General features: G+C 40.6%; 1 protein-coding gene and 1 long non-coding RNA gene across 2 annotated transcripts in view; both read left to right on the forward strand.

The window, feature by feature from the left end:
- Window positions 1–18,084, forward strand: part of khdrbs3 (KH domain containing, RNA binding, signal transduction associated 3) — a 237,573-nt gene extending 219,489 nt beyond the window's left edge. Inside the window, exons 8-9 of the mRNA XM_034704107.1 lie at window positions 10,322–10,374; window positions 16,054–18,084. Of these exons, the coding sequence (XP_034559998.1) occupies window positions 10,322–10,374; window positions 16,054–16,145 (145 nt within the window). The 3' untranslated portion in view covers window positions 16,146–18,084. The remainder of the gene's footprint in view (window positions 1–10,321; window positions 10,375–16,053) is intronic.
- A 608-nt stretch (window positions 18,085–18,692) lies between these two features.
- LOC117827531 lies at window positions 18,693–25,284 on the forward strand. Its single transcript, XR_004634234.1, has 3 exons — window positions 18,693–18,817; window positions 19,181–19,235; window positions 24,698–25,284. It is a non-coding gene; the product is annotated as an uncharacterized LOC117827531 (long non-coding RNA).
- Window positions 25,285–26,189: the final 905 nt, after the last annotated feature.

Genomic DNA, 26,189 nt, shown 5'->3' on the forward strand with positions numbered 1-26,189 from the left:
CTGATAGCGGGTCGCCTCCTTCCGGCCCCGCTATGATCTCTGTTTACTTTTCCACAGAGATTCAGAGCGTGTTCTGTTAATCTACAGCTGATACATGTTGCTGTTTATCATACAGACATGATTACATGAAGAATAGAGAGGAGGAGATGAGATACACGGCTGATGAGTGGGGATCCCAGAAGTGCTGTAAATGCAGGAAGTATAATGGCGCAGAGCGGACCAATCACAGGGCTTGCGGTCCACGTCGATTCTACAGGTAGTTATATTTTGGAGGAGGTGTACGTCAGCTACGTGTGTGGGCTTCTGCGTAGGTACGGGAGCTACTCAGAGAGGAGAGCAGGACCTCCGGACAGCTGGAGTCGTGTGACCGAGGTTTTCCCACTGTAATCACTGAATCAAGGATTCTCCTCCTCCTCTCCTCATCCATGTTGTCTTTCTGGTCCTCTGAAAACCTCTGACCTGTTGACTCCAGGCCTGGCTCCGCTCATCATGACAGTTTGTTGTTGTAGTTAAGTGAAATACGATCTGGTGATAACACAGAGTGTTTTATTCTGAAAATTAACCGGATGTTTTCATTTGGTTTTGGTGAAATCTCACTTCCTGTCCCGCTCCATCTGCTCTGTTGAGATTGATGCGTCGTGCTCCGGCATCCGGCAAGAATAGAAGTCTTGTGTATCTGATCCGGAGGACTCTGTGTTACGGCTTGAGCAAAGGACCAGGACCCAAATGCAGAGTACAGAGAAAAAAAAAATGTATTAAGCAAAAAACCAGATCTGGTGTTGTGATAAAATGTACTGCTTTGGCCACAGGGGGCGCCAAAATCCACACAAAGTGAAAGTTCCTTATGGGAGCTTTAACATATCAACAGATGCATGTTTTGATAGACTGTCCAAGTGATGTGAAATTTACCAGAAAACACTTTTGGAAAGGGTCTGAGAGAGAAACAAAAATAAATAGAATGGACTATAAAAGGAGATTTAAACATAAGAAAAAGCTACACCTTGCCTACTGCAGGGTCTATTTGACGCCATGCAGCCTCCTGAGACTCCCGCAGGGGAAACTTCATGCAGAGGGGACACACATGAACAGTCAGCTCTGGGGAATTTTGGGGAGCAGAGCTGCAGAAATGTGCATGTTAGTGTCAGATTGCAGCTTGATGTTCAACCTTCAGTAGCTGCTGTCAAACTTTGGACACAAAGAGCAGAACTTTACTGAAATCTTTGACCTTCAGGAAGCATCTCAAGACCCACCGGTTTCTGTAATTGAGAAGAGAAAGTAACTAAGGAGAGAAGTTCTGTAGCGATATTGATAAAATGTCACCTCAGAAATTAGAGGCGCCTAACAGCTTTTGTTGCACTCCTCTCCTTTGTGCAGAGAGCAGGTCTGCACTGGCAGCTTCCACCAGGACGGACTGCTATTATTGGTCTTTTCTGCCTTGAGCAATAGAGAAACTTCAAGATTTAAGTGAGGAGGGTTTTTTTTTTTTCTCTTTTCAGCTCTTGTGGGATAACCATAGAGAAAATAAATGAAGGGAGAAAATGCTGACAGCACAAAGCATGTAAGCAAGCCTCTGAAACACTGTTAACACTGCTGTGCAGCATCCTGCTTTGTGTTATTCCAATGTTTTCATTGTTGAATATGACAAAGAAAAGCCCACAATTATCCAATAATCCACACACTAAACCATATGTCTGCAAGCAGCGGTGAGTTGTGGCAAATAGAGTTTCTCATTTCATAGGAGGTGCTGTTGATTTTAAGATGACTTCTCTGTGTTTAGCATAATGTGAAACCTAATTATTTAGTATCTTGTCAGGGCTCGTCTCGGGGCGCACAACATGACGAGCCAAAACATGCTCTCCCTAGTCTCATGTCTCCCCTCCCCCCCTCTGTTTCTGTCGGCCATTGAGGGGTGTCAAGAATATTGCAGTGACTTGACATCTGTGGCAGATGTACGGTGGCACCTCAGCCGCGAGGGCTGACTGGAAACCTCATGCTCCCAGCAACAGCAGCTGGCCTGGCTCCTCGCAGGGAGACTGTCTTAGCACAGGGGGAAAAGCCTTGTTTTCTTCTGCTGGCTTGGCATTGTTTGTAGTTGAATTATGAACTGTGTAAAATTTATGCTAAGCCTGACTTAAGGCACAAGCCTCTGTAGGGAGCTGTCTCATGTCTCATTGAGCCGCCACAGTGCTCTTAAAACGATTCCCCCCCGCTGTCCTCAGCCGGTCCTGCTGTCTTGTTCATCCTTAAAAAGAAACTGTCACAGAAAACAATACAGCAGCCAATCAGTGTGTCATGTTGCTGCTGTTCAGCATTGCAGGTGTTGGAGAAGCTGCCAAAGTAAGATCAGCTCTCACAAAAGACAAGACAGCATATCATAAAGAATATTTTCACTCAATGTTGGCACAAATAGAAGATCAGTATGTTCAGTTTGTGCAATGAAGAAGATTATTCTGTGTACCTTTTTATGGACTCTGCTGTGTAACTCAGAGATATCTGATTTCATTTATTTTATTTTATTTTATTTATTAGTTTATTTGACAGGGGCCATGCAAAACAAAAACTGTCAAGCCAGAGTTAGCTATAAGCTAATTTTCATCTGTGGTCCCTGGGCAGGAAGATGTTAACAAATGTACAATACAAACGATAAGAAAACATACTAGCATTTAAAACAATACATAGACTACTCAACACAGTCCATCACTAATAACAACACATTTAAAATTACATTTCATTGTCTCTAATTTGATGCATTCAGATGATCACATGATTGTTTTTCCTTGAGCCATAATTTCAGTGTACTTTTAAAAACACTGAGGCTTGTACAGTCTCTAATGTGGGTCGGGATTGAGTTCCATTTTCCTAGTTCTTTCCTTAGTTCACAAAATGTGTGTATGATAATCATGCTACCCACTACTCTGTTTAATAATTACACCACAGTCCAGTCTGTGTAAATGAACGGTGTACAAACCAATTTTTTCTCACTTTTCATCCTTTTTTAAAATTTTCGTTAATCACCAGTGCTCTTTTTTTGTACCTCTATGCTGACATCAAGCTGCTGTGGGAATAGATAACCCTTCAATACCTCAATAGAGACGTACCATTTAAAAAATAATCAATACAAAGTTGATACTTGATGTCCACAGAGACCTTGAGAACTATGAGACCACAATGTTACCTTGTTTTCACTGCAACTACTCCCTACTAGAATCAGCGGAGAGCAGACCTGCAGAGTCAGTCCCTTGTTTTATTTAATAACTCTAGACACATTTTTACATGAAAGCTTTTATTCTGTGATTTTATTTCAGTTTAACTTGATTTCATGGGTCTGTTTTTTAAGCATGCAGGCTTTTAACCCTCCTGTTACCCTCAAACTGACTAACACCTTTTATCATTGAGGTCAATTTGCTCCCAGCAATTTAAACCTCCAGTAACTGATTGTTACTCAGGTATATTTGACAGGTACTAGGTATATAAATAGTCCTTTAAATAAAATATATTTCAAACATAAACACAATTTAAAGCATTCAGAAGGACTTTATTATAAAACAGAACATCAAACTGCTGCGAGTTTGTCATGCCCTCGTTGGCCCTGCCTTTTTTCTATGTTATCAGAACGTATGACTCAGGACTCATCACTTGAATGTCTTTAGAGACATGGTGGCTGGAAATATTATATCTCAATCTGAAGGTTGGCCATTCGATCCCAGCTCCTGCAGGCACATGAAGAAGTGTCCTTGGTTATAGTGACCTCAGTATCATCCAAAACAATCAAAACAAATGTGTGTAAAACGTTGATATTTCTCATGTTATATACAGCTAAAACAACCTGGGGTCAAATTGACCCCAAGGAACACCAGTGCGTAATTTAATTCTACAGGAGATTGGAACATATCAACATCTTAATATTATGTTTTCCCAGTTGTCCACATTAAATTAGGAAAAGTCATGAAATATGAAGCAAAAAAAAATGATGCTAGCCATTCATTTAGAGATGGTAAAAATTGAATGGGGTCCAATCGACCCCAAGGATAATAGAAGGAAGAAGTTTTTTTATATTGTTTCATTTTGCTTTGCTTATATACTTGCTTGTATTTCCCATTGTGAAGCACCTTGTTACCCGTATTGAAAAGTGCTATATAAATGTTGTCTTATTATTATTATTATTATTATTATTATTATTATTATTATTATTATTATTATTATTATTATTATTACTTAAGCTTCAGTCCCCATGAAATGACAAATGCATGGTGTGTTTACATGGTACTGATGTAAAGCGATGGCAAAAATTGACATGAGCATCTTTAAATCTGTGCATGTGAAAACAAAACCATTGAGGTGAGAGGTACTGACTTCAACTTGTAGCCCCGCCCCCTTTTGGGTGAACGCAGTCCATCTAAATGGAAATTCTGGGCTTCACCAAATTAATAGCCTAAAATAAAAAAGCATACTATTTAGAGGCTATTGAGAGCAAACATAATGTCCAGTGAAGCAGTCATATAAATTAAGACTTTGCTGATCAGTCATCAATGTTAAATTAGACTCATTTTTAATAGCTTCTAGCAAACAGAGCGGTAATGTAATGGCTAATATTAGCATTTTAAGAAAATCAAACAAACATGGAATATACGGACGAGTTCTTTCAGACATAAGCTGAGGTAACTAGCTCCTTTAGATAATAATAATGGTATGAAACTAACCTGAAAGCTACCATCACTCTTATTTATTAATACATAAAGCTCCTTTAGCTCCCCTAAGCTAGCAAACAACTCTCTAATTTTAATCAAGCGCTTCTGGTCTAGTCACTATGTCGTCACTGAGAAATATAGATGAGATGTGATGATGATGATATTGCCGTGAACAGCATATGTTGTGGGCTTTGTGAAGGATCCAGTGACAGAGGCAGCTGTTACAGGGCGCTGTGAGCAGCAGCCTGGAGGGACACGACACCTGAACCAAGCTTTCACACATTCATCCTCTAAAAACCACGGGGCTTTTCTTTTCCCTCCGTCCTCTGAGGAAGAGTGGAATATTATAATTGATTGTTTTTGTATTCTCTACAGTACAACATGTGTATCAGCACTCAGTCATAGTGCTACCATAGACTGTATAATAAATGGACGTAGTATCCGTGACGTCACCCATCTGTTTCTGAAGAGCTGTTTTGAAGCCAATCGTCGGCGGGAGACATATTGCTGCTGTAGAGCGATTGTGACGTAAAGAGGCGGGCTTTGAGTCTCCTCGCCAACAGCTGCAGTGTTCCCGCCTGTCAATCAAGTCAGCTGTGCCTCTCATTGGAAGACTAGTAATCTCAATATTGAGAAATTGCTGTTAGAAAAAAATCCACCCCCCGTACAGTGTGTGCCGATCGAGAAATGAGCTATCCAGACTAAACTTGTTTTTTAAACCAGGCTGTAAACATGTTTATTTCTGCTGTAAAGATCGTCTTCTTTGAATTGGTGTGTATGTGGTTTCTGGTACTTCTGGAGCCAGCCTCAAGCGGATCCTCAATGAACTGCAGTTTTTAGCACTTCGGCATTGGACTCGTATTTTTAGACCATTGGTTGCTGCTCGGGGCTGCACGGTGGTGCAGTAGGTAGCGCTGTTGCCTCACAGCTAGAAGGATCCTGGTTTGAATCCCCGGCCGGGCGGGTGCCTTTCTGTGTGGAGTTTGCATGTTCTCCCCGTGCATGCGTGGGTTCTCTCCGGGTTCTCCGGCTTCCTCCCACAATCCAAAAACATGCTCAGATTGATTGATCACTCTAAATTGCCCGTAGGTGTGAGTGTGTGCATGAATGGTTGTCTGTCTCTCTGTGTTAGCCCTGTGATAGGTTGGCGACCTGTCCAGGGTGTACCCTGCCTTCCGCCCGAAGCCAGCTGGGATAGACTCCAGCCCCCCGTGACCCCTAACGGGATAAGTAGTCAAGATAATGGATGGACGGTTGCCGTTTGGGTGCTACTCATGTTTTCTCATCTGCCGCCAGTACTTCTACAGCGTTTGTTTCACCCAAATGTGGGCGTTGTCACTTTTGCGAGCAGGAAGTGACGTTTGACTGCGCTCATCCATAACCTCTGCTTTCAAAATAAAATACATGAGATTCAACGTTTTTGTGTTTTAACTGTAAACCCTCAGAGATGAAGATGAAAATGTGACCACGCCCCACACATATGGGAGCAGGAAGTGACGTATGACTGCGCTCATTCATAACCTCTGCTTTCAAAATAAAAGACCAATGTTTATGTGATTGAACTGAAAACCCTTAGAGATGAACAGTAGCTGTTCTCATCTCATTTTGTGTCTCAAATAAAATTCCCAAGTCCCAAAAACATGACACGTGATGATGGCTATTTGAGTTCTGTCACGCTCAGCTAGAATTACAGTTAAAACAGCAAATTGGTGAGACAAAAACCAAGCTCTAGACCAATTTAGCTTTATATATATTCTCTATTTATCATGAGAGGCGTCTGTGGCTCAGTGGAAAAGTGGGTTGTCTCCCATCTGTAAGGTTTGTGGTTCGATTCCAGCTCCTGCAGTCACATGCTGAAGAGTTCTTTGAACCCTAAATCGCTCCTGGTGACATAGTCAGCCATGTGTAAATGTTTATAGATGAAATAATTGGGTTTACCGCCAACAACAGCATCTCCTGCCATCAGTGGGTGAATGTGGTGTGAATGAGGGAATATGAGGAAGCGCTTTGAGGGCTCAGAAGACTAGAAAAGTGCTTTACAGGTACAAATCCATTTACCGTTTACCAACAAGTCCTTCAGCAGGATAGCACTATTCACAACCGACAGTCCTCAACTGGTTTTAACAGATGACATCACCTCCCTCCTGTCCTCTCTTCTCTCCTCTGACTTCCTCTGCGTTTTAGATTTTCAGATTTTAGTGACCACTTTTAAAGCTTGCCCTGAACTATATCAGAATGCTAACAAATGACAAGCCATCTTGCGGCCTCAGATCCTCAGGTGGGGCATTTTTGGTCTTTCCAAAGTCGAGGCTCAAATCCAAAGGGGATCAAGCTTTCTCCATCAGAGCCCCTCGACTTTGGAACGACCTCCCTGAGGAGATAAGGCTCACAGAGTCAGTGACCTCTTTTAAATCTCCTCTTAAAACCCATTTTTACAGACTTGCTTTAATGTGACTTCATCCTTCTAACCACTTTGACTTCAATTGTATTATTATTTTTTGCTTTTATCCAACTAATTAATCGTTTTTAAATAAGGCCCAAAATACATTGCTGATCTGCTGCTACTGTATGAACCATCTGGACCTCTGAGGTCATCAGGTACTAGTCTGCTTTCAGTCCCTAGAGTCAGAACGAAACATGGTGAAGCAGCGTTTAGTCATTATGCTCCACATATCTGGAACACACTCCCTGAAAGCTGCAGGTCTGCTCCAACTCTCACCTCTTTTAAATCAAAGACTAAGACCTTTTTTTTTTTCACTCCCTTCCTATCTTAGCTTTTTTTAACTCACTTTAAATGCTAATTTTAATTGTATTTATTTGAATATTATATTTGTCATTTTAATTGTGTTCTTTTATGCCTGTCTGAATGTTTCCAATGCTTTTAATGTTTTAATGTAAAGCACACTGAGTTGCCCTGGCGTATGAAATGTTCTATACAAATTAAGCTGCCTTGCCATGTCTTTATTTGATTATTTAATTTGATTATTTATTGTTTTAATTTATTTATTTCCCATTTAATATTGTAACCTTCCTTATTCATCCTTTTCACTTTTTTCCAATTTTCCCGATATGATGTCGTCCTCTTATTCTGAAAACCTCTCTTTTTGTCCTTTTAATGCTTTCACTTACCTATCCTTTTTTATTTTTTTATTTTTATTCATTCATTCATTCACTTTTTCATTCATTATTTTAACGTTCCTAATTTATCCTTTTCATTTTTTCTATCTTTCCCGATGTGATGTCGTCCTCTAATTCTGAAAACCTCTTTTATTGTCCTTTAATACTTTAATTTACTTATCCATTTATTATTTATTTATTTGTATTCATTTATTTTATTTATTTATTTTTGAAAAACCTATTAAACAATGAATTATTGATCTTTTGTCACACCACTTCATTCTGTTTAATTTATGTTTATTCTTTTTAACCTCTTGACCTCTTCTTTAAAGGTGCTATATAACAAAGTCACTATTATTATTATTATTATTATTATAATTATTATTATTATTATTATTATTATTATTATTATTATTATTTATAATAATTTATTGTTTATTATTATTATTATTTATAATAATTTATTGTTTATTATTATTATTATTTATAATAATTTATTGTTTATTATTATTATTATTATTATTATTTCTTCTTCTTCTTCTTCTTCTTCATCATCTACTTATTCTTTTGTTTCTTCTTCTTCTTCTTCTTCTTCTTCTTCTTCTTCTTCTTCTTCTTCTTCTTCTTCATCATCTTCTTCTTCTTCTTCTTCTACAAACCCATGAGTAGAATACGTGTTGTTTGGTCTTGATAACTGTTATTCTTCATCTTGTCTCAAACCCCTTTGAAGACAGCATTGTTATCTCATGTACTATTTGTATTCTTTTATTTTATTTATTTAAAAAAAAAAAACTATTAAACAATGAATTATTGATCTTTTGTCACACCACTTCATTCTGTTTAATTTATGTTTATTCTTTTTAACCTCTTGACCTCTTCTTTAAAGGTGCTATATAAACAAAGGCACTATTATTATTATTATTATTATTATTATTATTATTATTATTTATAATATTTTTTTATTTTTTATTATTATTATTGTTATTTATAATGATTTATTATTTATTATTATTATTATTATTATTATTATTATAATTATTATTATTTCTTCTTCTTCTTCTTAATTGGTACCTCATGTACTATTTGTATTCATTTATTTTATTTATTTATTTTTTTAAAAACCTATTAAACAATGAATTATTGATCTTTTGTCACACCACTTCATTCTGTTTAATTTATGATTATTCTTTTTAACCTCTTGACCTCTTCTTTAAAGGTGCTATATAAACAAAGGCACTATTATTATTATTTCTTCTTCTTCTTCTTCTTCTTCTTCTTCTTCTTCTTCTTCTTCTTCTTCTTCTTCTTCTTCTTCTTCTTCTTCTTCTTCTTCTTCTTCTTCTTCTTCTTCTTCTTCTTCTTCTTCTTCTTCTTCTTCTTCTTCTTCTACAAACCCATGAGTATTATTCTTCATCTTATCTCAAACCCCTTTGAAGACAGCGTTGGTACCTCATGTACTACTATACCTTTAAACAGTAACGCCACAATGAAATACACAACAAGGAAAGCAAGTGACGCAAGGTTTAATTTAGAAGTATGGATCATTATGACGCTCCTTTTCATGAGGAGGATTCTGCTGAGTGAAAGGCCGACTTAATAACAGACTGAATTTGTAGAAATTGATTTCCTGGAGTGCTGCAAACTGTGGTGTAATTCGATAAAGGAGCGGACTGTCTCAACCTTTTGGGCTCCAGTTTGGCTTTTGAGATCACACCGCAAAAACTCTCCTCCATTACAGTAACTGGAGTGAAATGTAATCTGTTACTCTGGCAGCAGTGTGACATTAGCGTCACCTCTGTGCCCTCAGCAGTCGGGGTGTTGATGTGCTGTGTTGGGTTTTAGATGGTGCCTTCAGCTCTCTAATCCGGCGAGCAGAGAGGTGCTGCTGTCGCTGACAGACTGACTGACAGGCAGGCGGAGAGGACCCAGCTGTGATGGCTGGTGTCGGCTCAGTGGCAGCCTTATGATGAATTGCCTCTCTTGAATGATAGCGCTGTTACTGAATGATACCGAGGCAGGATTGTTCTGTCAGCATCTCACCTGCGACCGCAAATAAAGAAATAAATAAATAAGCGAGAAATGAAGCGCTACGCAGCTCGCCTCCCCATCTTTTTATTTTTCATTAAAGATGCCTCCTCTCATAGATCTCCATATGCAGTGATTTGGAACTGGAAGTTTGTGCAGTAATACGCCCGAGGAAATTGCCTTGTAGAACCACAAATGCTTGCCGAACTTTGGAGCAATTGAAAGCTTCCTCTTGTTTGTGTTTTGCTTTCATATTCAGCTGAGTATATCTGCAAAACCACTTCCTGTGTGTTTGTCTTCATTGCCACTGTATACATTATATCAGATTGAATCATTGTAAATATCACTTTGATCTTGTACAATAACTCTGGAAATAAGAAACATTCCATTTGTTTGCCGATAACTGCAATTTCACAGAGTCTATCTTTCTCTTATTTCATATTTATCTATGCATTCCAATCTTCATCTCGCTGCTCTCTCTCTGTTCACAGCTCAGACGACTACTACGAGTACGGACACAGCGGGGACTCGTATGATTCGTATGGTGAGTCGCAGACCTCTCCTACGCACATTTATCTCATGTCAATCGCTAGTTGCCATAGCGCCTTGGAAATGTGTGATGCTGCAGACTCAAAATAATTATGTTTGAATTGATTTATTCAGAGCTGGTGTTCTTTAGCTGCTTTAGATATTTGTGAGAACAATCGAAGAAGAAGAAGAAGAACAGACATGATATTGTTTTTCATTAATGACTTATTTTCCTCTTTCTGTTGTGATGGTGTTAGAGGTACAGTGTGCAGCACTTAGGAGAGTGTATAATCACCTGATTATGAACTTAGAATGAGCCTTTTATTTAGCCTTTTATGAGGAGCAGGTCCTCTTCCATCGAGGCCGCTATCTTGCACCGCCAAGTTTCTACTAGAGATGGGTATTTCAAGTATTGCAAGTAGGGATGTCAACAAATAATCGACTATGGATTGTTTGATTGTTAAGAACTTACTCAAACACATTTTTTGTTTTGATTTTCTTTCACGTGGAACAAACATCATGTGGTCTCATATTTGGTTCAGCTATCAGGGAGGTGTTTGAAATTTAAAGCATGTTTGGATGTGAATCAGCTGACTGAAGGTGTTGCTCACAGTGGAGACGCTCAGCTGGCGGCTGCAGCTGAGTGACAGGTCTCCATGAGTGCTTTTTTTCTCAGCCACTGGTAGGGATGGGTACCGAATTTGGTCTTTTTATAGGTACCGACTGAATTCCGTCGGTACTACCGAGTACCGATTCACGTAAAATCAAACGGTGCCATGTTTCGGTACCTGAACGCATCCTTGTGACTGTGAGGGAGTGGAAGAGTAGATGATTTTCCATACTTTCGCCCTGTAATAAAGTCAGAGGCTGATCGGGTGGACGTCTCTGCTTTCTGCTCTCTGCAGCTGCGCAGGAGCGCGCCAAACAGAGCCTGCAGCTGACAGGCGTGCACACTCACAGCGAGGCAGAGCTGCAGGATTAAAGGTGCATAAAATAGGTTGAGACTGACTCTCTCGCTCCGACTACCTGCCCTGTTTATAACCGTTCCTGTTCACAGCAGCATCTTGTCCTTGAAGGCCACCGTCACAGGAAGGGTGAGCAAGGGAGCGTTCAATCTGGAATCTGACTGCTTAATATTTCCGTTTCTACACACTGTACCTTTAAATAAATTGTAGGGTATTATGCATCTATATGAAGTCATTTTAAACTTTAAGAGTTTCACTTCTACTACAAAGTCATGAGTTTCAACTCTGGATTTATACATTTAATTTTTAATTAAGATTTGACTTCAAACTGAAGCAGGGAGGAAGGACATGCATTGCAGGCTCATTGTGCTTACCTCAGTCAAACTCAGGCCTCAATAACTTACCTACAAACAAACCACTGCAGACACAAAGACAGCTACTGTGAAACGCTTCTTCTGCATCAGCTCCATTGTTCACTTTTCCTCTTGTGCATGTTTACAATGAGCAGTTTATAACATAATGTTCACATGCATCTATCGGTCTAGTATCTGAATCCAGATCATTCAAGGTACACTCTTTGTAAACCTTTAAAACTGGGACTGAAATGTCTTTAGGAAAATCTTTAGTGTAATTCTTGTTTAAACAGGAAGCATTACTTACAGATACAGATGTTGATGTTGTTTGTAGTTTATTACATGTTTGTTAGTTTGGATTTATTTCTCTGTATATTTGTATTAACACAGGAAATAGGGTGATAACAGCTAGAGCCAATGAGTGGAATATACATCACCAGTCAAAAGTTTGGACACACCTTCTCATTTAATGTTTTTATTTATTTTACTTATTTTCAACATTGTAGATTAATACTGAAGACATCAAAACAATGAAATAATCTGGTTTTGCCATAATCTGGATTACAACAGTAGTCAAATAGGGCTATCCATTGTGTACTAACCCTACCTCTGAACAACACAACTGATGGTTTCAAACACATTAAGAAGGCAAGTCATTCTACAAATGAACTCTTGACAAGGCTCATGTTAATTAAAAACCATTCCAGGAGACCACTTCATGAAGCAGACTGAGAGAATACCAAGAGTGTGTAAAGCTGTCATGAAGGAAAAAGGGGGCTACTTTACAGAATCTAAAATATAAAACAGATTCTGCTTTGTTTAACACTTTTTGGTTCATTAAATAATTCCATATATGTTCTTTCATAGTTTTGATGTCTTTGGTATTAATCTACAGTGTTTACAATAACTAAAATAAATACAATGCACTGGTTGGGATTCAAACCCCAGAAATGTTGATGAGCGTGTTTCAGTCCGGGCTGTCTGCCTCTCCAATCAGCTAAACACAACTGTTTAATGTTTAATGGCACTTAAAATGAGTGGTGTCTGGTTCAGACGCAGTTTAACATGTCTGAAAAGAGAGATGTGAACAGCTCCATCACCAGAGTTCAAACAAAGTTGAAACCACTGAGATAATGTTCAACAATACTGTGTCAGCTTCTGACAGGTACAAGAAAAAGTGGGCCAAGGTCACACTCACTGCAGAGCAAACCCGGATGATAGTAGAGATAATATATGGTTCAGCACAGCAGACTGCTGCTGTATGGGGTGCAGAGCAGCATCCAAATTACCACACATGAAGATAATCACAGGTCGTTTAAAAATGATCCTGCAGAGTTATGTTAATGTAAGATTTGATTGTTTTATATGTCATTAAATTGGTTTAAAAGGGATGTCAGTTTGAAGTAATCTCCGGGATCGATCTTTGGAAATGTTAACGATCAATTATCAATTAATTAAAATGTTTAAAACGCTGAATATCAACATGTGGAGCAGGTTTATAAAGATAATCTCTACCAGTCCAAAGTGTGGAAACACCTTCTCATTCAAAGGTTTGTATTTATTGTAATGATTGTAAACACTGTAGATTAATACTGAAGACATCCAAACTATGAAAGAACATATATGGAATTATTGAATGAACAAAAAAGTGTTAAACAAAGCAGAATCTGTTTTATATTTCAGATTCTGTAAAGTAGCCCCCTTTTTCCTTCATGACAGCTTTGCACACTCTTGGTATTCTCTCAGTCTGCTTCATGAAGTGGTCTCCTGGAATGGTTTCTAATGAACATGAGCCTTGTCAAGAGTTCATTTGTAGAATGACTTGCCTTCTTAATGTGTTTGAGACCATCAGTTGTGTTGTTCAGAGGTAGGGTTAGTACACAATGGATAGCCCTATTTGACTACTGTTGTAATCCAGATTATGGTAAAACCAGATTATTTCATAGTTTTGATGTCTTCAGTATTAATCTACAATGTTGAAAATAATTAAAATAAATAAAAAGCATTGAATGAGGAGGTGTGTCCAAACTTTTGACTGGTAGTGTATATTTAATATTCAATTCAAAGCCCTCATAGTTGTGCTCTGTAGTGCTTTAGGACTGTTTCTGTGCATTATTAGTTTGGGATAAGATAAGATAAGATAAGATATACTTTATTTGTGCCCCGTTGGGGGAAATTTCTTTTGTTACAGCAGTTTACAACACGGGACAGGGGAATACAACAATGTACTAACATAGTTAAAAAATATAATAACAGTAATAATAACAATGACAAGGGTAAAATATTATATAAAAAAAAAAAAAAAATTAAGTAAAATAAAATAAAAATAAAATAAAATAAAATAAAATAGAATAAAATAAAATAAAAATAAAATATGGCAACTATTACAGATATATACACACTATGTACACTTCTATCTGATAAATAGATAGGTAAGTTATTGCACGATAAAAATTGCACCAGGTTATTTAAAAACAGACATAAACAGTATGAAGAACGGGGGAATGTTTTGTGTCAGACCAGTGGTTAGGAGAAGGAGAGGACCAACATGATGCAATTTATGTTTATGTCAATCAGCAATCAGCTCTAACTTCACCCAGGCATGTAATTACAACCATCCACGTTTCCAGGTGTTATCTGAAGGATCCTGTAGCGACAATCAACTCTTTTAATGCATATCAAAGCTGGGGTTGGTAGTCAGATTTAGATCCACTTTTTGTTATACTGGTTAAAATGATCTTTCTGTGCCGATGGTAATCAATACATAATGTGTTCTTAAAAAAGAGGTAAAAAAAAGCTGCTATCTACAGCCGGAGTAAACCTGGGAAAACACCAACCAATCCCTGCCATCAGGAGCCAAATGATGAAACCAATCAAATCCTGTCCTGCCGTTCTGCCCGCCTCCTGCAGAGCGTACATTTCATGTTTGTTTGTGTTTTTAACTTTCACTATGAGAATGTTTTGGTGTTTTCTTACCGCTGAGTGAGACATGAGTTGACGTAGTGCAAAACACAAACCATGTGCTGAGGACCGGTTTTGAATCAGTCCCCATCATATGGTCGTGAATCAGTGGCGCTCGCGCATGTGAGCGGGGGCGTCGTTTTGGAGGAGCTCCGAGGGGAGGGGGGGAGGGGCTAGACGGAGTCCTGAGGAAATGATACATTCAAATTCATGCTAGTTTTCCATGACTACCTACCCTAGCTTTTATTCCTCTAAAGTTTGTGCTCCCACCTCCACTCACTCACGCTCCTCAGTGCACAAAGGGCAGGAGAGGCATCTTCTTCATGCTCATATTGATCTGAAGTTCAGGCTTCAAGGAGACAAGAGAAGCGAGTCGTGACTTGTTATTTGTACACCATGATGGTCCATTTTCTGTCAATCACACCTGATCTGAGCTGTGGGGGTTGGTCTGAACCAATCACAGATCAGTTGTGATCTGCTGCACCACTAATTGAAACAATAAAAGTGTGTCTGCATTTGTTGAAGTCAAAGATAAGAGATTCCTTTACTCGTCCCACAACGGGGAAATTCAAGTGTCACAGTAACAGAGTAGAAAAAGAATTATATAAAGCAAACAAGAGCCTATAAAATAACAATTATTAAAAAGTTATGAGCAAAAAAATTTAAATTAAAGTAAGCAAAACTTTCACCAACTCTTCTGACCACACGAGTGAAAGAACAGGCCCTTCGGCTCATTAGAGTGCAGCGTCTCTGCACATGAAACCCAGAGCGCAGCCGCATGGGTCACACAGGGAAAGGGCGACAGTTCAAAGGAAACAGATAAACAGCGTTGATGTGACTCCTTGTTCTCCAAACACAAGGTAACCTTGGTGTGTTTCTTCAAAGTGTCTGTCAGTGAGTGTCTGACAGGTTTAATTAAGGGGTATTGGCTATGTGCTGCCAACAGAGAGCCTGTACACAGAAAAAAAACAACCCTTTGTGAGCCTCAGCTCAAGGGAAGCCTCGGTGCTGGCTGAAGATCAGACAAAGGGTGCCATCGATACTGGCACTTTCACATTGACAGTACCAGGGGGTGAACGGGGGCTGATTTGGGCTAATGGTAATTGTGACCTTTTTGCTGGGAGACACTAAACAGGTCCTTTTCAAGTAGCTATTTGATCCTCTCATTCAATTATCTGTGATGCATCCTTCCAGGTGAAAGTCAAGTGTCTTGGTGTGAGTGGTTTTGTTCTCAGTTTGGAAACAGGCTTTTGTTATGAGATGAGCGGCATCGACGCCAGACATTCAGAGTGCTCGATACAATATTTGTGTTGAGGTAAATAGATTTGCACGGGCTGCTATAAACGAACGATTTAAGATGAACGCCTCTGTGATCAATCCCTGTTCTTCTGTGTCTTTCCTTTTCCTCCACACTAGGTCTGGAAGAGTGGGCAAACAACCGCGGCAAAGCACCGCCTGCACGAACAACCAAGGGAGTGTACAGAGAGCAGCCATACTCCAGATATTGAACTGTTTATACAACCCACACCTGAGTCCTCATGGATGTTTCAACCCAAGTAATGGATTTTTTATGGACATTCCCACCTTTTTAGAATTGAAAACTAAACAGTGAAATAATACAAAAAATAACGGTGAAATTCAGACGCTCAAACTGGTTTTTCCAAAATGTTATGCCCTTATTATAAAAACATACTCCCCCTCCCCTGGGTAAAATATGTAACCTGTCCTCTACTAGAAATCGTCTGGACGTTGAGATTAAGACAGATCTAATAGCATATGAAGTCTCAGCTATATGTGATTGTGAAGAACAACATTGTATCACGCTCTTTTACTTGGTAATGACGAGTGACTCAGTAGAAGCTGTGGATTAGGGGTGTAACGATTCATCTACTACATCGATGTGTTGATTTATATTCCTATGATCCAACTACATCCATCTGTGCTCGGCAAGTTGGCCTTCTTGACGCCATATATCAATCTAACATCGTTTTAAAAGGTAATAAATGGATTGTATCCATACTAGGAAATAACACATTGAATTAAAGCACAACAGACTTTATATGCATGTTTTTTTTTTTGCACTTTTAATTATAAAGAAGTTAAACGTTACTCAATTCAGGCTGCCTGTCTGTGATGTCATCACCACGCGCCAGCAGATAACAAAACAGCATGGTGGACGGCAGAGGAGAAGCCGGTGAGCCAGGAATGATCAAGCCACCATTGTGGTCCAGCGCGTGGAAACACTTTGGCTTTTGCAAAGACAGTTATGTTCTAAATAAGTCCCTCGCTGTTTGTAGGATATGTAAAGGTCAAGTAAAGTTACCACGGCAACGCCACAAATCTATCCAACCACCTACTAAGGCGCCATGGGATTTCACACAACGCCGACCGTCCAGGCACCTCTTGCAGCGTTCATCAAGGTAACATCAGCTCTGCAGAATCCTCAGGCCTCTCCAGCATGTTTAGTCAGAGACTAGGACAAAACTCGGCTTGAGCCAAATACACCACGGCAACAATTGCCAAGTTTATATGCAAAGACATGCGACCTGATTCCCTTACAAGAAACAACAGGAATCTAGGACTGTCCAGTATCAAGGTGTTTATTTCACAGTCACACTGGTTGAATTTTTGGCTAAAAAGTTACTGAATCGTTTTCATGTCCCTGAATAGTTTTGTATCGTATCGTTCCAAATGAACCAATATCGTCCTTTAGTTGTATCAGAAACCACGAATCATGATAGGAATTGAATCGTTGTTAAAAAGAATCGTTACACCCCTACTGTGGATGCAATGTTTCTGCACAGCTGCCAGTACAATTTAATTTATAACCCTCTATTCTTCAAACCTTGAACTGCGTGGTTGATCACTTAAAATGTAGTAGCTTAGATCTAGGAAAGTGCAGTACTGTAGATATTTTTCTTTCTGAGGGGTAATCGGTGAAATTGTGTCCCTTGTAAATGAACATTTACAACTGAAAAAGAGAAAAGTCAAACTGTAAACATATTGTTTTGCTGTTTCCTCCTTTTTGTAAAATAATAGTTTGTTAGTGTTAAAGGGCTTATAAAAGCATGGTGTGCAACTGTGGATATTGTCAGCTGTTTTATTCTGAGAACTGTAGATGTGTTCATCATAACGGCCCTAAAACATCCACCTTAAAACATCTATAAAAACTGCTCATCCTTTATGTAGACGGATCAAGCGGAGCTGCAAACAGTCGAGGAGCTTTTTTCATTTCTGTGATTTTTTTGATGTCCTTCTCTGATTTAGTACAAGATGCTTTTTTGACTTTGTAGACATGATAACTAATTTTTAGAGCCTAAATCACATGCTGGTGAATTGGTACTTATTCTCATCTAGAGACTTGTTCAACTATATTGGTTTTGAGCTTATGTAAGCCCTTTAATATTTTCTTCTTTGTTGATGCTGAATAAACATTTTGAAAGAAAACTCTTGTGTTGGGAGAGAATAATTATGGACTGCTAAAACAGCCTTATAATTTAAACTAACAACCTTAAATGATAAACTGGATATTTTGGGTGATCTATCTCTTAGACAGGAGTATTTACTGATTGAAAAAGAAGTGTGGTAGTCATGACTAAAAAGAACAACGTGTGTTTCTGTAAAAAATAGAAAGTTTGACCGAACACCAGGAACAAGACAGGCTTTGTGTAACCTTGTAAACGGCCTCTGTAATCTGATAAGACTGGTTCCCCTGTTTGTATTTGGACACCATGTGATGCATTTTGGAGGAAATCTCCCCGACTGAGATTTGCAGGATTTAGTGATAACGACATCACCACTCTTGAAATGCGCTTCACTCTGTTTGCTCATATAATTCGGTGAGAGGCGGACGCTGATCACGTCAGGCATCATCAGTAAACACACATTAACTTTCTGAATGTTTACCCCGACACAAACAGCGTGTCGCAGTGCATGAAAGCCTCCTTGACCTCTAGGCCGTGTTCGGATCAGTATGAGGGGGTGGGGGTGGGGGGTGGTGGTGGTTTGCTCTCTCTTCTTGTTTTGCTCTTTCTGTTCTCCTCCGGTCATGTGACCCTCTCCCAGTCGTTTAAAGAGCCTGCCTTTGCCCCGTCCATTAAAGAGACTCTAAATGACCCCCAGCTGACCTCCGCAGAGAGAGGATGGCAGTAGCTGTTTAAAAAGACCTCCATCCCACAAGGTAAACAACCTGACCTAGTTTAACCTCTCCCCTAATGTAGATTAACATAAAACCTCTCTAAACTTAAATGTAATATGTATTCCTGTCTCTGTTAAGTGCGTAATCTAGCCTCAAAGCTGGGAATAATTAGATATCTGTAACAAACCATGTAAAAAGAAAAACAGTATGATAAATAGCAGTAACATTCTAACCAACTGCATAGTGAAATAACTTTATTCTAAGACTTTGATAAAACATGTCCTCTGTTACAATAATTGAACCATAAAATATAATATCTTTGCAATGTTTTCATGATATGAATTGTGAAATATGTTGTCCGCTGTGAGCTTGCATGGTCATGGTGTTGTTTATATCCCTTTCTAGGTCGATGTCCCGGCTACACAAGGCCATCCGTACGAGTATCTCAGTGGTGCTAGAGGTATGTTGTTCTCTGAATTATGCATCAAATGTTTAGGATGCATTTTTACATGAAACTGTAACGAAGGCACGGGGTCAAAAAAAGGGTCAGAAATATAGAAGCCTTGATATTTGGGTCTGAAAAACCTTGGAGGTTTCTTGAAAAGTTTCCAAGACGTCTGCAGAAAAACATGGTCAGCAGCTTGCTGGAAATTAATCTTTCAGCTGTGATAAAAGGTGCATGTTTAATCTCATATTTGTGCTTGTGAACATAGCAGTATTATATCTCCTATTTGGGTCATATATGGGTAAAAATATTTGAAGCATCATAATTGGATCATAGTTCCTAATGTGGATTCTTGAAAATGATCCAGAGGCTAAATATTAGTCTCTTTTTAGTCCAGCAATAAAATAATGCAATAAAAAGGCTGCAATATCCGGTCTGTAACGGAGTCAGAGCTCGGAGCTTGTTTAGCCCATAGACTGTATAAAATACAACTCAACCCCTCCTCCGTTTTTCATTCCCTGCACACATGTGTGCTAACAAGGAGCTTAGGAGGGAGGCATGCTCGTTGTAGGCTGTCTTAATAAACACAAAGGTCGCTTTTACTCCCCACGTCTGCAGATTTGAAGATCTAGTGGATGATTTTTATTTATCATGGATAAGTGCTAGCGCTAGTTAGCATAGCCACATAGCTACATGTCGTAGCTGTAGCTGTGTACCAAGACACACGTCGACGTACTGACAAATAAAACAACAAGTAACACAGAATCTGTGACCAATCCTTCATAAAAGGTCCTGCTGCCTTTCTGGTAGAGGTCGGTTTTACTCCCCACGTCTGCAGATTTGAAGATCTAGTGGATGATTTTTATTTATCATGGATAAGTGCTAGCGCTAATTAGCATAGCCACATAGCTACATGTTCGTAGCTGTGTACCAAGACACACGTCGACATACTGATAAATAAAACAACAAGAAACACTAAATCTATGACCAATCCTTCAGAAAGGTCCTGCTGCAAGCGCCTCTCCGTCAACATGTAAACATTAGATCAACGTGCTGGACAGCCGAGGGCACATCCACTTCCTGAGGGGGCGTGGTCAGAGAGAAAACAGAGTGTTCTGAGCAGGGCTGACGAAGAGGGCTTTTCAGGCATGCCAAAATCTGATTTCAAAGTGTTTTTTTTAGCATAAACTTTAAAGACATGTTTTGGGGACCTCTTAGATCAATATATATTGATGAAAAAAGCGTGATATGTCACCTTTAAGATCACATATTAAGTCAAAGTTTTTCTGAAAAAAGGGGGAAGCCATGGGGGCTGTCTTCAGGCACACCAGCTCGAGTCGAGGAAAGGGTTAAAAAGCCTTTAATACATACAGGGCAGACATATTAAAAGGTAGTGTACATTAAAAAGGAAAATGCCCACCGGTTTCCACCCTCACTGGGTCTTCATCAGGGCTTGGTTAAAGTTAAAGTTATGGGATGAAAATGCGGGCTAAGTTTCAGATTGTGAGGTAACCTTGTGTCGGAGGATGAGACTGCAGATTGCTTTAGAGGACAGGTTACACCACCATCTGAAGTTTTCACTGAGGGTCAAACTTTCATCTGGGGGGGGGGTTGTTTGTTGGACTCACTTACCCTGACACTTTGGGGGTAGATCAGCTCTCTGTATCTACGGTGTTACTACTCATAATCAAGTGGATGTTGTCATATCTTAATGAACAGTTCAATTCAGCAAGTCTCTCTTTCCTCTTCCTCTGTTGATGTCAGGGGACCTTTTTCAAAAACCTGCAGGGTGATCTTACTATTTGAAGCTCTGATGTGATCTTTGAAATGGTTTTAGGATTTAATAATTGACCAATATTAATAATCATACTTGTTTTTTTTATCCTTAAAGAGGGTGTATAATGCTCATTTTTAGGCATTGACCTTTTGATGGCTCTTGAGCAGCTTTACAGGATGAACAGCTCAAAAGATTCTTCAACTATCCCAGATCGGTGTCTTTGAAAACCCTCATTTTAGCCTCCATCTAAAACCTTTAATTTCAGCACTCCAGAACCCAGCATTTCAGAAGCTTCCTCCACTGTTACCATGCTAAAAAGCAGTCCACATGATAAAACAAGTTCTCCTCTATCTAAAATGACAAATTAGGAAATATAACTGTATGATTTGGACCCGGGAAGTTTGGAAAAGGACAAAAGGAACTCCAGCAACATGCTCTATGAAGGAGATTCACCAACTAGTGATGCCACAATTTTCTAAAAAAAAAAAAACTATTAAAAAGCTAAATGAGAATTACACGAGAGGGACATAATGTTTGCTCAATTTGTGACATCACTAGTTGGTGAATCTCCTTCTATGAGCACGTCGCTGGTGATTATTTTGTCCTTTCCCGAACTTTCCAGGTCCAAATCATGTGGTTATATTTTATAATATATCATTTTAAAGTTATATTTTTTTGCATGCAGTAAAAGGTCAACCGGCCGGGAGTCGAACTGGGACTGTAGCTTCTATACGTGGGGCGCTTAGACCGCTAGGCCACTAGGCTCCCCATACTTTGTTGTTTTAAATAGAAGAGCACCAGTTAAATTGTGTTGAGTGCTTTGTAGCATTGCAACAGTGGAGGAGGCTTCCGAAATGCTGGGTTCTGGATTGCTGAAATTAAATGTTTCAGATGGAGGCTAAAATGAGAGTTTTCAAAGACACTGATCTGAGATGGGTAGAGGATATTTTGAGCTGTTCGTCCGAAGGTTAAAACCTAAAAATGAGAGTTACACACTCTTTAAGGATGAAAAACAAGTATGATTATTGATATTGGTCAATCATTATGTCTTAAAACCATATTAAAGATCACATCAGAGCTTCAAAAAGTAAGATCACCCTGCAGGTTTTTGAAAAGGTCCTCTGACATCAACAGAGGAGGAGGAAAGAGAGACTTGCTGTATTGAACTGTTCATCAAGATATGAAAACATGTCTGAAAAGAGTGATTATGAGCAGTAACACCTTAGATACAGAGAGTTGATCTACCTCCAAAAGGTCAGGGTAAGTGAGTCCAACAAACAACCCCCCCCCCCCCCCCCCCCAGATGAAAGTTTGACCCTCAGTGAAACTTCAAATAGTGGTGTAACCTGTTTGGATGTCAGTTTTAAAAAACTCTAAGCAAGTACAAAATGCAATATTCCACAGAGGACACCGTGTTGTCATGAAATATCAAATATTAATGTGACTTTGAGGGAAAGTCTTCTGACGGACGTTTAATGTGGAAAATATTTTTTTCCGTGGAGCTTGAGAAATCCTTCAACATCAGCCCTTGTTTAGATTTTCACCCCCAGCTCTCCTGTGATGCCCTTCCACGTCTTTCTGAAAGGGGATTCACGTCCCTCTGGACTCTCTGCCTCACTTTGAACCTATATGCAATTAATGTGTAAGAGCACTCTGTGTCATCCGAACCGGATCAGGGTCCCTGTTGCTCTAGTTTGAAAATGATACCCTGTGTTAATGCCAAGCGGCAACCTCCGGTCTCAAACGATGAAGCCCATGCTGAAGTGTTCCATCCATCCATCCATTTTCTTCCGCTTATTCGGGGTCGGGTCGCAGGGGTAGCAGTCCAAGCAAATTGACCCAGACATCCCTCTCCCCGGTGACACTTTCCAGCTCCTCCTGGGGAATCCCGAGGCGTTCCCATACCAGGCGGGAGATATAATCCCTCCACCGCGTTCTGAGTCTACCCCGGGGCCTTCTCCCAGTTGGACGTGCCCGGAACACCTCTAAAGGGAGGCGTCCGGGAGGCATCCTTATCAGATGCCCGAACCACCTCAGCTGACTCCTTTCAACGCGGAGGAGCAGCGGCTCTACTCCGAGCTCCCTCCGGATGTCCGAGCTCCTGACCCTATCTCTAAGGCCGAGCCCAGACACCCTTCGCAGGAAACTCATTTCAGCCGCTTGTATCCGCGATCTTATCCTTTCGGTCATGACCCACAGCTCGTGACCACAGGTGAGGGTTGGAACGTAGACCGACTGGTAAATCGAAAGCTTTACCTTCCGGCTCAGCTCCCTCTTCACCACAATGGTCCGATACAACGTCCGCATCACTGCTGACGCCGCACCAATCCGCCTGTGGATCTCACGCTCCATTTTACCCCCACTCGCGAACAAGACCCCGAGATACTTAAACTCCCCCACTTGGAGCAAAGTCTCACTCCCCACCGAGAGAGAGCAATCCACCGTTTTTTCCGGCAGAGAACCATGGCCTCAGACTTGGAGGTGCTAACTCTCATCCCGGCCGCTTCGCACTCAGCTGCAAACCGCCCCAATGCCCGCTGGAGGTCCCCGCTCGAGGAAGCCAACAGAACCACATCGTCTGCAAAAAGCAGAGATGAGATTCCAAGCTCCCCGAACTGGAGACCCTCCTCCCCCCGACTGCGCCTTGAGATCCTGTCCATAAAGATTACAAACAGGATCGGTGACAAGGGGCATCCCTGGCGGAGTCCAACACGCACTGAGAACGCGTCCGACTTTGTGCCAAGTATGCGGACACAACTCTCACTTTGGTCGTACAGGGACCGGATAGCTCACAGTAGCGGCCCCCGAACTCCACACTCCCGCTGTACCCCCCACAAGAGCCCCCGTGGTACACGATCGTAGGCTTTCTCCAAGTCCACAAAACACATGTAGACTGGATGGGCAAACTCCCATGCCCCCTCCAGGAGCCTCGCAAGGGTAAAGAGCTGGTCCACTGTCCCGCGGCCAGGACGAAAACCACATTGTTCCTCCTGTATCCGAGGTTCAACCTCCGGTCCGAGCCTCCTTTCCAGCACCCTAGAGTACACTTTTCCTGGGAGGCTGAGAAGTGTGATACCCCTTTAATTGGAGCACACTCTCCGGTCCCCCTTTTTGAAAATGGGAACCACCACCCCGGTCTGCCACTCCACAGGCACCGTCCCAGACCTCCACGCGACACTGAAGATGCTGAAGTGTTATAAACTGCAATTCATAGAGAATCCGCTTGAGGCTGGCTGCAGAAACACCAGAAACCACATACACACCCATTCAAAGAAGATGATTTTTACAGCATTAATAACATGTTTACAGCCTGGTTCAAAAAACTGCTTGGCTCTATGTAGCTAATTTAAATATCAGCACACACTGTAGGGGGGTGAATATTTTTCTAACACGACGGTTCAGAAGATATTAAGATTACAAGTTTTTGCCCAAATAAGGACATGACTGAGTTCAACATTTCAAATATGGCTGCCGCCGACGATTGGCTTCAAAACAGCGCTCAGGAACAGATGGGTGACGTCACGGATACTACGTCCATTATTTATACAGTCTATGGTTAATATAGAGTGCACAGGCTGACTGATTGCCTCGAAGTGCAGATATCACAACGTGTAACATGGACACTCTACATGTCTTTGTGTGTTTCCCTTATTCTGAAGCTTACACTGTTCCTCTCTCTCTTCTCTCCCTCTCTTAATAGACTCGACAGACCACACAGGAGCTCCCCTCCAAACATTCGAGCCCACACAATGTCAAACCAAATCCCGAAAAGGCCGTCCAACCCTCACAAAGGATCTGCCCGATGGCCAAAGCTCAGACTTTCACATTTTTCACGGTCTGGACTGGGGATGAATCCTGCAGGGGACGAAATGGAGTGACCTGTGGAGATGTAAAAAAAAAAAAAAGGGGAAGATAATGCATGTATCACACATCGCCATTCTCTGGAGAAAGGGGGTGGGAGAGGAAGCCTGTAAGGTAAATGGAGTTCCACATCCTGGGGGACGACCTGCTGGAGAATACTTCCTTGGCGGTGTATACATTTTACATACACACCGGAGTGCTCTGAACTGACTGTGAACCTGCTCTGTGGATGTCTTGAATTTGGCTGTTGTTAAAAGTGATGAGTCTAACGCTTACATTAGACATCAAGCATCGCCTACTAGGGGGGAAGAGTAAATAAATAATGCAGTATATGCGAGGGTGATGACATCATATTTCTCAAGACACTTCTAATCTCATATTATTGTGCTCATTAACCTATATCCAATCCCCTCCAATGAATAAATAATTCCCCAAGTGCCTTATTGTTGAATTGTTATGACAGGTTTTTAAGCTTAGTCTCATTGCCAGAGTAACAATGTGGGACAGTACACCACAAAGAGAAGCTGCTTTTTCTCCTTTTATGCTGTTTTGTTGGTTTTCTGTTCGCATTTCCCCAACGCTGGAAAACATCCCCCAGCCACACACACGAGTACAGTCTATCCCAGATGTATTGCTTAATCAGAATCGACTTCAGTGGATATTACAATTCCAAAATAGCTTTCTAGCGGGTGGAGAGCTTCATTCTGTCTTGTGCATAAGTCCAGATAGGCTGATCCGTATTCCACACAGTTGTATGTGCTCAGTGGCAGACAATAGTTTTCCATTAGAGGAAGTGATTCTCTCTGGAGCCTGGGGCCAAGCCTCGCACAATAACACAGCGACCTAAAGCTTGCATCTCGGGCTACCAGAGCCAACTCTCATCACCTCCGGAGCTGATTCCCCGTCTGAAGTGGTTTTAAAAGACAGGCTTATCTGACGTGAGCTCATCCAAGTTAATAAAGTAAGAGCAGCTTATTTGATTAAGAATGCATACAAAGAAGGACAGTTTGATCTGTCACTCAGAGATAAGTCCGATCGATGGGTCACTAAAGGTGCATTTCAACCAAGAGTTCCGGGGTCTTTTAGCCCCCAGATCTACTTTCCCCTGAACTAAAAGGTTCCTGTGCCCCCATTGTTGTCTGCATTTCGACAGCAGGCTGAAGTCCAGGGTAGATTGCGCAAATCAGGCCAGTGACGTATGGAGAGAAAAAAAAGTATATGCACTACACCACCAGACCAGTAGAGGGCAGTAAAACAAAGAGGAATGCCATTCATCACAGATGACACCATAGAAGCAGACTGACAGGCAGGTATCATTATGAGCAACACAA

The sequence above is a fragment of the Notolabrus celidotus genome, chromosome 16 (assembly GCF_009762535.1).
Source record: "Notolabrus celidotus isolate fNotCel1 chromosome 16, fNotCel1.pri, whole genome shotgun sequence".
Classification (NCBI taxonomy): domain Eukaryota; kingdom Metazoa; phylum Chordata; class Actinopteri; order Labriformes; family Labridae; genus Notolabrus; species Notolabrus celidotus.